Source organism: Tamandua tetradactyla, chromosome 3 (genome assembly GCF_023851605.1).
Source record: "Tamandua tetradactyla isolate mTamTet1 chromosome 3, mTamTet1.pri, whole genome shotgun sequence".
Lineage (NCBI taxonomy): Eukaryota > Metazoa > Chordata > Mammalia > Pilosa > Myrmecophagidae > Tamandua > Tamandua tetradactyla.
Genome location: NC_135329.1, coordinates 24111487 through 24125313, shown reverse-complemented (window position 1 = coordinate 24125313; position 13827 = coordinate 24111487). Strand labels below are relative to the sequence as shown.

Sequence of the window (13827 nt, the reverse complement as noted above, 5' to 3'; positions counted from 1 at the left end):
AACTGCCCCCTACCAACTTTTAAAGGCTATTTTGCATAAAGCAATCAGGTTATCAGAACTAATTGGAAATTCCAAGCCTATAAGGTTTAGGAGTTGCCTACACACTGTGTGACCTCTGGGCCTCTGTTTCCTCTTTGTGATAGTAGGGCCCATGAGGTCTTGAGAGGTGAACAGAGAGACAATGAGGGCAAAACTAGGAAAAGTCATTCATTTCCTTCAGAGGGGAGAAGGCGTGCTTCACTCTCCTCCCTTCCTTTTGAGAGAACTCTGCAAACTGAAAATGCTCTTTCTTGTTTTATGAACCTCAGGCCTGTACTGCTGGGAATTTTTTAAATTCCAGGATTCGAGGTTTTTATTAGTCACAGTCAGCTGCCAAATGCTCCAAGGTTGCTCTGTGAGTAGCAGTCTTAGGTCAGCCTCTAGGGGCTCCTATGGGGCTAGGGGTCAGGGGGATGCCTGGAGCCTGCACTGAAGTAATTAACTCCAGAAAGGTCTGAGCATGTCCCTGCAGGAGGTTAGTCCCCACCAGAGAATATTTGCACCAGGCTGTGCTGCAGTGGTTTAGAGAAGAACAGGGGTTCTGTTTTCATCTCCGTGAGGCTTAGAGGGTGGTGGTTTCTCCAAGCCTAAATATACACCTCCTTCCCCAGAGGGCGCAGGACAGTCCCCCTTTGTGGTGGGAAGAGAAATGGTTGCGAGTGGGCAGTTTGTACTAGACCCTTTAGCAAGCGAGTGAAGGCCTATGGCCAAAGCCAGCTGCCTCTGAATCCCATGGTCGCCTAACTGCCAAGCTGGACAGTGAGCTGTGGCTCTCATGGGTTTTGTCTTTCCTGGACCACAGGGAACTCGGACAAGAGGACATATAAGATCCTGTCTTGCCCCAACACTCCATGAGCCTATTAGCGCCTGTATGTACTCAGGGCTTGCCAGCCTCCACAAGCCACACAAGAGAAGGAGCCGTGAAGTGACCTAGTTTCCAAACTGAAAATAGGTCACGGAGTGTGATAAAGGGTATTTATGGAGGTAACAGAACCAAATATTTGAAATAGGGCTCATCCTGGCAAATCTAGGAACCTGGTTCCTGGCCCGAGTGTTGTGCATGAAACTTTGAAAAGTATACATGCCATTATAGTTACTTGCGAGATTAAATAAGTGAGTAACATTATAGTGGCTTTGTTGATGAAGTAAATGAATGAAGCATATGTAGTCAAACTTCACTTTGGTTGGATGGTAAATTGTGTGGCAGTTAGGAGAAGGGAGAGATTAATGGGGGGAGATCAGTGGGGTGGGGGATGCCATATAGAGGGCGTGGGGACTTGAGGTGGTTGGAAGAAAGCTTCTCTGTCTTGGGGCAGATCCATCCTGCAGGCCTGTGGCATGGCTAGGGCAGGGCTGATAATATCCAGTCTGGCTCTCCACTGGGCCTGGGTGGCTCTTTGGAGTAACCTCCACCATGCCAGGTGGTCAGTGCCAAGGAATTTCCCCTACTCCATCCTCATGAAACTGTTGCCAAGACAGCAAAGTGACTTAGCTGCTTGGTCATTCATTCATTCATTCATTCAATATCTTTTTTTTTTTGGTACGGGCAGGCACTGGCAATCGAACCCAGGTCTCTGGCATGGCAGGTGAGAATTCTGCCACTAAGCCACCATCGCACCGCCCTCACTCAATATCTTTTAGTTGAACATCAGACCCTATGCTCAGTGGTGGGAATAAGGGATTGATGAAGCAGCAGACAGTCCTGTCTTCTCAGAGCTTTATTGTCTAATACTGGAGAAAGACAATTTCACAAATAATTACCCCCTTTCTGTTGTGGCTGTTGCTATGAAGGAGAAGCACAGGTACGCGACTGGGGTGGGTGGTGGGCAAGCAGGCCTGGTCTAGGACTCGTCTGGTCTGTGGCCTCAGCACCCCTGCCAGGGCCAGGAGGAGTGGCTGGGTCAAAGGGACTGGTTGCCAGGGCAGGTGTCTCGCCAGCTTCCTGCAGACAGCAGGCCTGCCTGTTCTCCAAAGAAGAAGCCTCTGTTACCTACCCAAGTGCTTCCAGGCTGGAAAATGAAACAGAGAGCATTCAATTTTCCAGCAGTATTGCAAGTTGCAGAGCTCTTGATTTATAGGGCTGTTGGTTTATCCTGTCATGGCTTTAGCATGACCTCAGCTCTCCATGCCTACACACACCTCAGAGCCCCCTCCACGCCAACCGATCTCCATCCCTTAGAGCGGAGGACCAAATATCATTGACATTCCTTCCCTCTCTCCCTTTCATCCTTTTTCATCCCTTTTCTCCCCTTTCATCTGACCCAGTCAGAAGTCACAGGCCAGAGAAAGGTACAGACTATCTGCTTAAACTGGTAAACCCGACTTGCTTAATCAAAGGGGGATAGTTACATTGCTGCCAGACTCCCCTAAAACAATGTGGCTCACTGTTTACAGGTGAGATCCATTCGGCTAAACCATCAAAATGTATGCTGAGCACCAGATCGGCTTTTAATTCAGATCAATACCTGTTTATTAGCTCAGGAGACAAGGGACTGCACAGACCAGGAGCAGATGCTCCCCCATCTACTCATAAGGCACCCAAGTAGTGCTTAGATTATAAAGAGAAGCAAGGACTGACTAACGGTTTATTTTGCATTCAACAAAGAATAAAAGGAGTCTTTATTAAAATTTTGGCTTGGGAGCCCGCTATTTCTAGCTAAGCTGAACTCCTCGTTGTAGGAATTTAAAAAAATTATTATTGGTTCATTTGAAAAATATTTGAGGTCCCACTGTGTGTTTGGCACTGGTAATATGGGTAATATGAGCATGAAGACAGCACCATTTGTGCCTCCAAGGACTCACAGTCCAATTGGATGGCAAGAACACTTAGGAAGAGAAATAATAACAAGATAGTATAAGCCAGGGACAAAACGAGTGACTCAAAAAGTCAATGCTAAAAGAGTTAAGAAAAAATCAAATCTATGTGGATGAGATATTTGGCGATGGAGGGGAGTGGAAGTTTTCCTGGAAAATGGTGCTGTTTCTTTCCCACTGAGTAAGGCTAAGGGATTTGCCTACCTGGTTTACCTCTGTTCCCCAGGACCTAGCACAGGACATGGGGCATAGGAGACTCAACAAATGTCTTTCAATGAATGAATGAAAGAAAATGCCTTTGAGCGTTGATAGGATCCTTGTAGCTAGAGAGAACTGGAGAGAGAATTCCAGGGAATGGCTCAACATTGAATTAAAAGTGAGAGGAGCTCTCTATCTGGAAAAGGAAAAAGGAATAAAGGAGATTGGAAACACAGATTGGATCTGAGCAGATAGGCTCTTGATCAGGAGGCTGAGTCAACTCTACTCAGTAAACATTGGGGAACCACAGGAAAGTTTCAAGATAAACAGTGTCAAAGTGGATGAATGTGTTGGCAGTGTGTGAAGGGGACGGGGTCATTCATTAAATCAGAGACGAGGAGAGAGCGTGGGACCTCAATGAAATGACAAAATTAATTTACTTCCACAATTCTCATTGCACATGTTACTAAAAAATAGAAGTGGGAATGGAAAAGTAATGGAAGGACAGAGACGGTACTGCTGAGGCAGAATTGGCTATAAGGGTGAAGAAGAGAAAGGGTAAAAAAAAATGCATGCAAGATTTTTAGTCTGCAAATCTGGAAGGGCAGGAATTTGATTGGATGAAATGAGGAAAAATTGAGAACATCTTGGATGCATTTTGTTTGAGGAGCTGAGGAAGGTGCCAGGTTGGCAGTAGGAAAAATGGGTCAGTATGTGGAAGGCCATTTTTAAAATATAGCTGGAACAAAGAAGGCTGAGGGCTTAAGAGCAAGATACAGGATCCTGTAAGCAATTGAGGGAGGGGAAATGTTCAATGAGCAGAAGTTGCATAGAACTAACCAGCCGGGATGTTGACATGATAGTATGTTTCTCCCACATGGTTCACCCCAGTACCACTCCAGGTATGGCCTCTCAGGTGAGAAGGGCTGAGCTGATTTTTAAATTACAGCCTCCAAAATAAAGGGAAGAAGATAGCTCACGTGGGCTAAGATTGGGCTTGTGCAGAAGTGCTGCCCCAGGAGGCTCTTTGCCTAGTGCTGAGATTTTAAACCAAATTGTAACGTGAATTCTTGCAGGCTTGCTTGCTTTCTTGCTTGCCTTGCCTCCCTTTGTATCTTTCCCTGATGCAATCTCCAGCCAGACTTTCAAAACTGGTGATTTTTTTCCTCATTGGTGACAACCCCAGATTGTCATATTATGGAATTTGCATGTCATCTGCAGATCTGCAAATTATAAATGTTGTAGGCATAAACCTGGAGTCTGAGGCCTTGTGCTCTTCCTCAGCCTTCCTTTCCACTAACGTGCCAGGCAGACCAGGGGACGTCCCCAGCCTGGCTGTGCCTTGGTTTCCCCACAGCCTCCCTGTGCACATGATAAGGACTGAGTAGGAAAGGTCCAGAAGGTTCTGTGAACTCCTTGGAGGAAAGCCTTTTAGAGGCCTGGGGCACTATTTTTTCTATGGCAAGAGGGATGACAATCAGACAACTTCTAAAAATTAAAACTTTTTTTAGAAAACCAAGATTAAAAAATATAGGGAGCATAAAATTGTCATTTTAGCCATTTTAAGTGTACAATTCTGTGGCATTAATTGCATTCACATGGCACCATCACCATCATCCAGTAACATTTTTCCATCATCCCTAACAGAAACCCTGTGTCCATTAAGCACCCACTCCCTGTTCCTCCTTCCCCATAGCCTCTGAGAACCTCTAATCTACTTTCTTTTCTACTTTAATTTGAATTTTAAAATGTGCCAGATGCTTAATGAGCTTTTGGTCTGTTACGTTTAATTTTAAATGAGCAAGTACTAGAGATCCATTCACTTAAAAATACATATGTGAATATAGTATAGTGTTTCAATATATTCACTTCTCTTTTGGGAGTGAACTTCTGGGGGAAAAATTCCAGTGCTTGTGGTTATGGAAGGGATTCCTCAGCGGTGAAGTAAGATGGGAAGTTATGTGTGTATGTGTTTTCTTACAAAGAGGTCTCCGAGCGGCCTATATAAACTAGTAAACTAGCAACGAGCGCTGCAAGTGTGCCAGGAAGGCGCTCCCTGCTGCCTGCCCTTGGCCCGAGCACAAGCACAGCTGGGAGCGCAGCTCTCTCTCACGTAGCCTCTCCTCTCCCCATCCTGACTCACAGCTCCTCCAGGCGGGGCACAGAGGGGACATGGAATGAGCCCAGCCACGGGCAGGAAAGGGACCCCACAGAAGCCCCACGCCGAGACCCTGTCCTCTGTGGGTTCGTCCCCATGCCAGGAAATGCACAGGTCCCAGGTCGTGAGGGCAAGGACTGCTCAGACAGCAGCAGCTGCCAGCCTGGACGCGGGCATGGAGGCAGAACTCGGTTTTCATCTTCATTCACCTAACCCATCGGCCGTGTGAACTTGGACAAGTAGGAAAACCTCGCCAGGTTTCTCATATTGTTCCACCTGTAAAATGGATATAACATCAGCTATCTCAGGTTCTCATGGGGATTGAGTGAAGTGGAGGAGGTTGAGGTGCCAGCGCTGAGCCTGATGTGTAATTAATTAGTGTTTGATATCTGATCATCACCGTCACCACTGAGCCCCAGGGCCTTTCTCCTCCCGCTTTAGCAGGGTGAGTGCCAAGGCTCACATCTCCTCTCCAGCATGGCTGCGCTGCGGCCCCATGGGGGTCGGGGTGGGGGACACGTTGCTAGGGAAAGGCTCTGTGAATGTAATAAAGCTGGCCCGGCCTTCCTGCCCCCGGGAAGCCGGGAAGCCGCAGAGCTAATGTTTCTGAGCAGTAACTTTCCTTCTCGGCATTAGGCAGTGCGCGCAGGAATTCCAGCCGGCTCCCGAGGTGGGAAGCGGCTGAAGGGAGCTGGCTTCCGGGCGGGTTTTACACCTCAGGCCCTTTCTTGGCTCCCCCTGTCCACGTGCCTTGGTGGCATGAGTCCTGGGGCCTCAGTGGGGCTGAAAAGGATCCAGGATCCAGGCTGGAAGACATAAGCCTGCCCCTGGCGGCCTTGCTTCCAGCTCGGCATGGAGAGGAGCCAGGACCAAATACCACCACTCTGGGCCCACATGCTTTCCACCGCCTTGTAGGACTTGCCGAGCAATGCCTGGCTCTGCACCCTCCAGTCAGCGGCCAGGAGACACGACTCCCTGGGCACCCAAATAATGGATCCGTTCAGCCTCAGGGTTCGTTTGCATTCTGGCTGGACAAGAGACTTGGGGCACCCAGGCCGCTGGATCCTCCCTGCCAGCACCCCCTCTGACATGCCCCACCTCTCCCGCTGTGACCCAGCATCGAGCTTTCTCTCTGGTGGGCCTCCAAGAGCTTCTCACGCTGAATCCCAGGTGCTGTCCTGGGTTGTCCAGGGGAGGAAACCAGTGCCAACCAGTTTTCTGGCATGTAAACTAGGAATGACGATAGGAACCTATCATTATGTTGCTGGGGATGAAGTAAGAGAATGCACAAGGAGCACTCAGCCCAGGCTAGGCCTGTGGTGAGTAGGCTATGGCGGCTTTATGATGATGTAACTCATTGCATCTGAATGTAGACTGTAGAGTTGCTAGAATCTGTCATGAAGGTTCATGGACCATATATATCCTTGTTATATTCTAAGGCCCAAATTATTCAGCTGAGTGCACACAAACCCATTGTCAAGGAACAATATTAGTTTTATGTTTTAGAAAGAGCCCTTTGGTAGCTGGTCCTGTAGAAGGTGGATGGAGGGGGAGAGAGGCAGGGACTCAGGGACCATCATGAGAGCTGGTGATGGATGGCCCCACTAGGCAGTGGCTGGAACAGAAAACAAAGGGGCTAGAATGGAAAGATTCAGGAGGGAGCTTCAGTAGTACTGTATTTAGGGGCCCATCTGGCATGCGTTGGGGAAGCCCAGGTGTCATTGTACCTCCATGGTGCTCCTGCACTCCTCTCATCCGGCTTGGCTTCTCCAGGCCCCCTTTTCTGCCGGTTCTCCGGAACTCTGAGGCCTAGGTGGGGCTCAGTGTCTGAGGGGAAGGGGAAAGCCCCCTTCCCTGCCTCCCCTTCCCCTCAATCTCCTCTACTTCCTCCTGTCAGGGTCCTGCCAATTAATCCTCCGCCCCCCACCCCTCCCAGTCCCAGCTATTCCAGCCTCTCTGTCATTCACTACCACAGAAGGATGGGTATGAGCATGAGGAAGGGGTTTCCCGGGGTCTCCAGGCATTCAGAACCCTTCCTTTCCTGGCCACAGCCAAATGATTGGGCTCAACCCTATTCCAGGTCCCGGGTCCGGGTCCGGATGCTTCTTACTCCCTGCAGGTGTGGGTCGCCTGCCCGCAGCAACACAGGAACCCCTGCTTCCTCCCCCTCCCACTTTCTCCTAAAGGCCCGCCACTCTCCCCCTCCCGGGCCCCTCCTGGGGTTTTCAGACTAAGGAAAGCCCACCCCAGTGGCATCTCCAGCCTCAGGATGCCTGAGACTCACCTGCCTGAAACTTAAGTTTTACTGAAAGATTAATGGGGAAGGCGCGTGTGCACACACACACCCACACTCACATGCACACTCACACACACACATGCTCTGGAGTAAAATGCAAAAGGTGTATGACTTTTAATATAGAATACTAAAATTCAGAAAGCTGTCTTTCGCTCCTGTGTCCTTGTTTTGAGAATCGGAATTGCTGGCCCATGCCCTCCGGGCTCTCTGGTAGGATGTGGGAGAGGCTCCGGGAGCCCTTCAAGGCTGCTGCAGGCCGTGCCCCGCTGCTTCTCCTTGGAAAGCTGCAGCCCCACCACCGGCCGCACACACGGCACAGTCAGCCCCGCGAGGCAGCGCCCGGCGATCCCTGCCCTCCCGCCCCTTCTTCTTCCCAGAACCTGAACATCCAGGTGGAGGACATCCGGATCCGAGCCATCCTCTCTGCCTACCGCAAGCGCACCCCGACGACCGAGGGCTACGTGGAGGTGAAAGAGGGCAAGACCTGGAAGCAGATCTGTGGCACGCACTGGACAGCCAATAACTCCCGCGTGGTCTGCGGCATGTTTGGCTTCCCCGGGGAGAAGAAGTACAACACCAAAGTGTACAAGTAAGCGGCCGCGTGGTGCTGGGGGGGCCGGGACTCTTGCCCGGCTTTGCTAAAATAAGCCCTTGCAGTGCTGTGCGGGCCAAGGGGAGTCCTTTCTGCCGCCGGTCACCAGGCAGCAAGCCTGCAGGAGCACCACGGGGTGGGGTGGGGGGTGCCGTGCTCACACCCCTGGGGGGGCAGCCCTCCCCTCAGCAAAATGATTATGCAAGGCACTATGAGCTCAGAAAATCTCTCAAAAGGTGTTTCCGAGACCACGCAGGGACCTGGTAGGGCGAACAGGGGCGGCGCGAAGCCTGGGCAGGCTATGTGCACCTTTAAGTGAGGTGTTTCCTTGCCCTCAACAAACCCCTATTCTGAGAAATCAGGACATTTCCTGCCTCTGCTAGGTAATTGAGAAACTCATAAATTCAATTTGGTTTAACAGATCCCAATGGCATCTTAAAATCCTGTTGTGGTTTCCAGCATTCCTGTCTCCCGGGGAGGCGGGAAAAAAGTAGATAGTAAGGGATTTAGAGTAGTTTGATCAGAGGGGTGTCTAGTGATTTAGGTGCCGTGACAATCCAGCAGTGGGAGTTTATCTGGTTGGAAATGGGATGTCTTTTTTTCTCCTCTTAATAATGTTTACTGTTGACTCATGCTTATTAGCTAGAGTTTACTGGGTGCTTAGTTTGTGCTAGCCACTGGTCTTAGCCACTTGATTCTCAAACAGCATTAGCAGACAGGGGTCTATTTTAGAATGGAGGAGACTAAGTCAGGGAAAAGTTACACAACTAGAAAGTGGCAGATCCAGGACTCAGACGTCGGTGATCCAGCTAAAGAGCAGAGACTCACAACACTGCATTCTTTTTCTTGCAAAGCAGAGGGAGCCTGTGGAAGGAGAGGTGGCCTTAAAGTCAGGAGACCTGGGTTCTAGCCCCAGCTGTCCCTACAGTTCCCTGGGGGTGTACAGCAACTGGCACCCCACCCTGGGTCCTGGGCCCTCTCCTGCCCAGGCCGTGGCCTCACGAGGCTAAGGCCATCTAAGCTCTGGTGAGATCCCTCCCAGCAGGACGGGCTCCTCTAACCCCCTGGGGGTGACCTCAGTGGTGGCTTCCACTCCCGTGCTGCCCCCAGACATGGACCAGACCTTCCTCTTTGCTCCGAGGGTCCCCATCCTCCCCACAGCTGGCCAACTCTTTCCCTTGTGACATCGCTTCAGCTTTTCCTTCCAACTGGCAGCCAAGAAAAGCAGACACCCTCCCCTGATAAGTTTCCTGCAGGGCTGGCCCGACCAGAGCCCCACCCCCACCCCCTCCCCCAGCTGGTGCTGGTCTGACCTGGCCCGCGGCTGGGCCCTGGGATGTCCCCTGGGAGTGGGAGTTCATTTGAACCCGGTCTCCCCAGCTGGGGGCCTTCCAGGATGCATCCCCTGCTTTCGAGGCGAGTCTCAGACCCAGTTTCTGCAGCTAGTCTGTGTTTAATCCTCTCATGTGATGAGACTGAAACCCCCTCTCCCTGTTCCCCACACCCCCATGTCTGTGACTTTGTCTTTTCCAATCAGAGCAGGAAAAGTCTTCCAAGTCTGGGAGGCATCCAAGGATGGGGGTTCTCTGCCGAGATGCAAGATGCTTAACAGATGCTGCCCGAAACCAGCCCCTCCTCCCAGTCTGTCGCTGGGGGTGGTTTTCCATCACAGCAGAGGGGCAGGAGGGTGGAAATGAAACTGTCCTGGCTGATCTCTGCTGCTCTGTGTTAGTGTCTGGGACTCAGAAGCCACTGTGAGGGTGGGCACTCTGCATAGTCCCTGAAGCAGAGTGCCCCAAAAGAGAAAGGCAGGCTGGGAAGTTCCTGTGCCTCCGTTATGCAGTTAGAGGCTGAGACGGCAGCGGGATGAAAAGACATCATTAGCAAAGAATGAGGACTCTGGGATCTGGGTGAGGCCTCAGAGCTCACCCAGGCCAAGCCCATCAGTCCACCCAGGGGGAAACTGAGGCCTGAAGGGCAGCAGGTTCGGGGAGGGTCTCACAGCCGACTCCTGGCAGAGCCCAGAGAAGAGCCCAGGTCTGCTTCCAAGGACAGAGTCCATCTCACACTTGAGACCCTTCCAGCGCTAAGCCTCCCTGGAGGCAGGGCCTCTTCACACAGCTCAGACCCCCACCCCCTGCCCCACCCTGCCACATGGGGCTTGCTGTAGAGTCTGAACCCTGGGCAGGGCCGGTCCTTTCGGAGGGGGCATCAGCGGGCTGTGCTCAGGAAGTGAGAACAACAGAGGTCTGGAAGCCACAGTGGAGGCTGACACCCTGCGTGGCCCCCAAATCAATGACCTTCTCATCCTGGCTTCTGGTCCCATCTTACCCCATCTCCTTTTCACCCTTCCTACGGCCAGCTGTGGCTGTCATCACAGCCTATGGCGTGTGAAGTGGCCTCCCAGTGCACTGCCCACTCTAGGAAGGAAGTTGTTTTAAAAGGAATTCTTGAGCTAGAGTGGTGATTCAGAACCCGCCCCACCCCCACCCCCCAGCATCCACCCAGGCCCCTAAAGGGCTTTGCAGCCTCTAAAGCGAAACTGGGCAATGCCTATGGCCCCTCTTCCCTGGGGGTCTCCCCACCACCCTTCTGCGGCTGGCTCATTGGCCTCAGAGTGACCCCCACGCCGGTAACTGCAGCTCTTCTGAGCGTCTCCTTCCCTCCGGTCAGAGGATTCCAGGCAGGTTATCTGCCTTCACCTCAGAGGCCTCTGCATCCTCAGACTCACCCAAGAGTGGACTTAGGGGCTCCTCCCTCAGGGGTGCTCCCTCCCCGGCCCCTGGCTTTGTTGTGGAGCTTGACCTCTGCGCCCGGGCTGGGGAGCCAGGGTGCACCTCACAGCTAAGGAAGCTTAAGCTTCAGGGCTCCTCAAAATCCGCCTTCACTCTGAGCTGGATTAGAACCAGGAGGACTTTTCACCTGAGCTAACCTGGTCCAGCTCAGCGTTCTTCCTGCTACCCCACCGGGGCCTAGACACCCCTCTCACAGGCTGGCTTCCTGCTGGGCCAGAAGCTGGCCCCATCTCCAGGCACGGCATCGGAAGCCGGCTGCCCATCCTCCCCGACACGTCTGCAGCCCTGGGGCTTCTCCTGAGTGAAGGCCGGTTGTGGAGGCCAGTGGTGGCCATCACACATTCCCGTGGGCTGACATAAGAGGGAAGGGGGGCCGCCTCTGGAAGGAAGGAGCACGTCTTTGGGCAGTGTTTGCTCTAGGCTCTTGGCTCTATATTAAGAGCCCAGGGCATCTTGTTCCTGGGAGAGGGTGCTGTTCTTTGAAAGCTGGAAGCAAAGGGACTTTCCTGAGCCAAGTGCAGGCTGGTGAGATCTGACCAGCCCTTCACCAGCGATATCCCGACCCTGTTCTCCAGTCCAGATGTGGGATGTAATGGGAACGAGCTGGAGGTTGTGCCTCCAGGAGCGGAGGCCTGACAGGAAGTGGGAGGGGCAGTGGTTCTTGAGTTATTAATAGTTCTCTTGTGTAATTCTCTGCTCTAGGCCTTGCTTATGGTGGGCATGCATCCTGAATTTTCTAGGATAGCCCTAATTTCAAACTTCTGTGGTATCGTGCCCACGGGTGCACAATTGTTATGGGTCTCAAGTTTGGGTTAAGGAAAGAGGCTGGTGAAGTCTGTAGAATTTGTCCTTCCTCTGTGTTCGCATCTCATTCACCCTGAGACAAAGCACGTACTCCCAGGCCTGGCACAGCAGCAGGGACATGACCTTACTTCTGTCCCCGAAAGGGCTCAGCCTATCCTGAGGAAGGGTGAGGAAGGCTCACCCCTGGGCAGCTGGCAGGGATGCTCTTTGTGCTGTCTCTGGCAACGGCCTGGGTTCTGCCAGGCAGGGACGAGCACGCAGGCCCCAAATTGCTGGAACAGAATGAGAAGACAGGCTGACCTCCCAGCCCTCCACCTGTTCCAGTGCTATTTCTCATTCAAGGCTTGGTTCAAATCCCACCCTACCTTGCAGGGCCCCGCGTAGACGAGGTGCCTGTAGAATGGACCATGGTGGAAACCCCATCTATGAAACGGGGCTGAGCTCAGGGTGCCAGGGAGCACGTCTGTAGCCTGGCACCCAGCATGATGGCTGGTCTAGAGCAGATGCCCAGTGCAGATTTGTGGAAAGAATGAGAGATGGGTGTGCCCAGTGCCCTGGTCACCGGGTCTCTCTCTCCTGCAGAATGTTTGCCTCCCGGAAGAAGCCGAACTACTGGCCGTTCTCCATGGACTGCACGGGCACAGAGGCCCACATCTCCAGCTGCAAGCTGGGTCCCCAGGTGTCCCTGGGCCCTGTGAAGAATGTCACCTGTGAGAACGGGCTGCCAGCCGTGGTGAGCTGCGTGCCAGGCCAGGCCTTCAGCCTCGATGGACCCTCAAGGTTCCGGAAAGCCTACAAACCAGAGGTGAGGAAGAGCAGGAGGTGGGACCACTTGGCACCCGTGTGTGGGGTGAAGGGCCGGGCAGGATCCCCGGGACAGAGTGAGGAGAGCCAGGCCCAGGCTGAGACCAAAGACCATTTTCCTAGCGGGTAAGATGGCAGAAAGACGGCAGTAAGTAGACTGTCCCAGAACTTAGCACGGCCATCCTCACCTGGATGCTTCCTCCAGGTGAAATCATCAGCTGGGCCTCTGTCCCAAGTTATCAGCAGCCCCTCTTGTCCTTTCACCATCATTGCTCCCCTCTCTGAGAATGGAGACCCCTCTGTGGAGCGCAGACCCCTGGAAGGAGGAAAACTCCTCTTCATCCGCTGCTCTCTCTGCTGACCCAGCTTATATACAATGCACAGGGGGTGGGGCGGGCAGGGGATCTTGTGCAGCTGCACAGTTCCCAAAGGGAAAGCTCATTTTGGAACTGCTGGAAACTTGACACAATTCTCAAAAGCACCCAAAATCAGCTTCCAATGTTATGAAACACGTATGGGTTGATTTCTGCAACAGAAAGCATAAAAAATTTTGAAAGCGTTCACAAAGATGGAAAAGGAAAATCTACCATTATCATGTCCATGTGATCTCTACCCATTAGTTATATTTGTGAACCAACATCTTTGTGTGCATGTGTATGAGTGTGTATATGCATGTGAGAGTATACATGTGTGTATGAAAGGACATGTGTGTGTGTTTGTGTGGGTGTGCATGTGTGTGCAAGTGCATTCCAAGAGATATAGGTGTACATCCGCTCATATAATTAACACCCCCACTTTGACTGACTGATGTCGATGCAAGACTGAATTATCTCAGCCATGTGCTGGCCAGACCCAGCCTTTGAAAACCAGAAAGGGCACTGTTACATCTTCTCTCTATAACCACTGAGCTTTTCTTTTCCTATTTGTCTTTATACATAATTCCAGCAAAGGGTCTCTGTGATTTGAGTGTTCTAGAAACAGCGGGTTGGCGCTGGTGGGTAGGAATAGTATAGAGGAAGAGGCGAGGGACGGGCAGCGGAGGTATTTGGTCATTTGTTAGGGGATGATTCTCTGTGTCAGATAAAAAAAAATACTTAGGAATCACCTCTGCAGGAGTGAGTTCAAAGTCAGCTCCATGGAGGAATGGGGCCTGGGTCAGGGGTGAGAGGGACCAGAGGAGGGGGACAGGCCGTGATGGGGGCCAACGGGGTACGTGTGAGGCGCCGGCTGTGGGGCGGGAGTGGCAGGGGGTGAGTGGAGTGGCTCGCCCTAAGTCTGGCAGGTTTGGCTTCCTGCATCTTCTCGCCTCTGTCCCTACTCCCTTCCA

General features: G+C 52.2%; 1 protein-coding gene across 6 annotated transcripts in view; it reads left to right on the top strand.

The window, feature by feature from the left end:
* The window catches only part of LOXL2 (lysyl oxidase like 2), a 95045-nt gene that overhangs the window by 39244 nt on the left and 41974 nt on the right, over positions 1 to 13827 (top strand). For all 6 annotated transcript variants that reach the window (XM_077152793.1, XM_077152792.1, XM_077152795.1 and 3 more), the window contains exons 4-5: positions 7883 to 8094; positions 12279 to 12501. In XM_077152793.1, coding sequence (XP_077008908.1) covers positions 7883 to 8094; positions 12279 to 12501 — 435 coding nt within the window. The remainder of the gene's footprint in view (positions 1 to 7882; positions 8095 to 12278; positions 12502 to 13827) is intronic.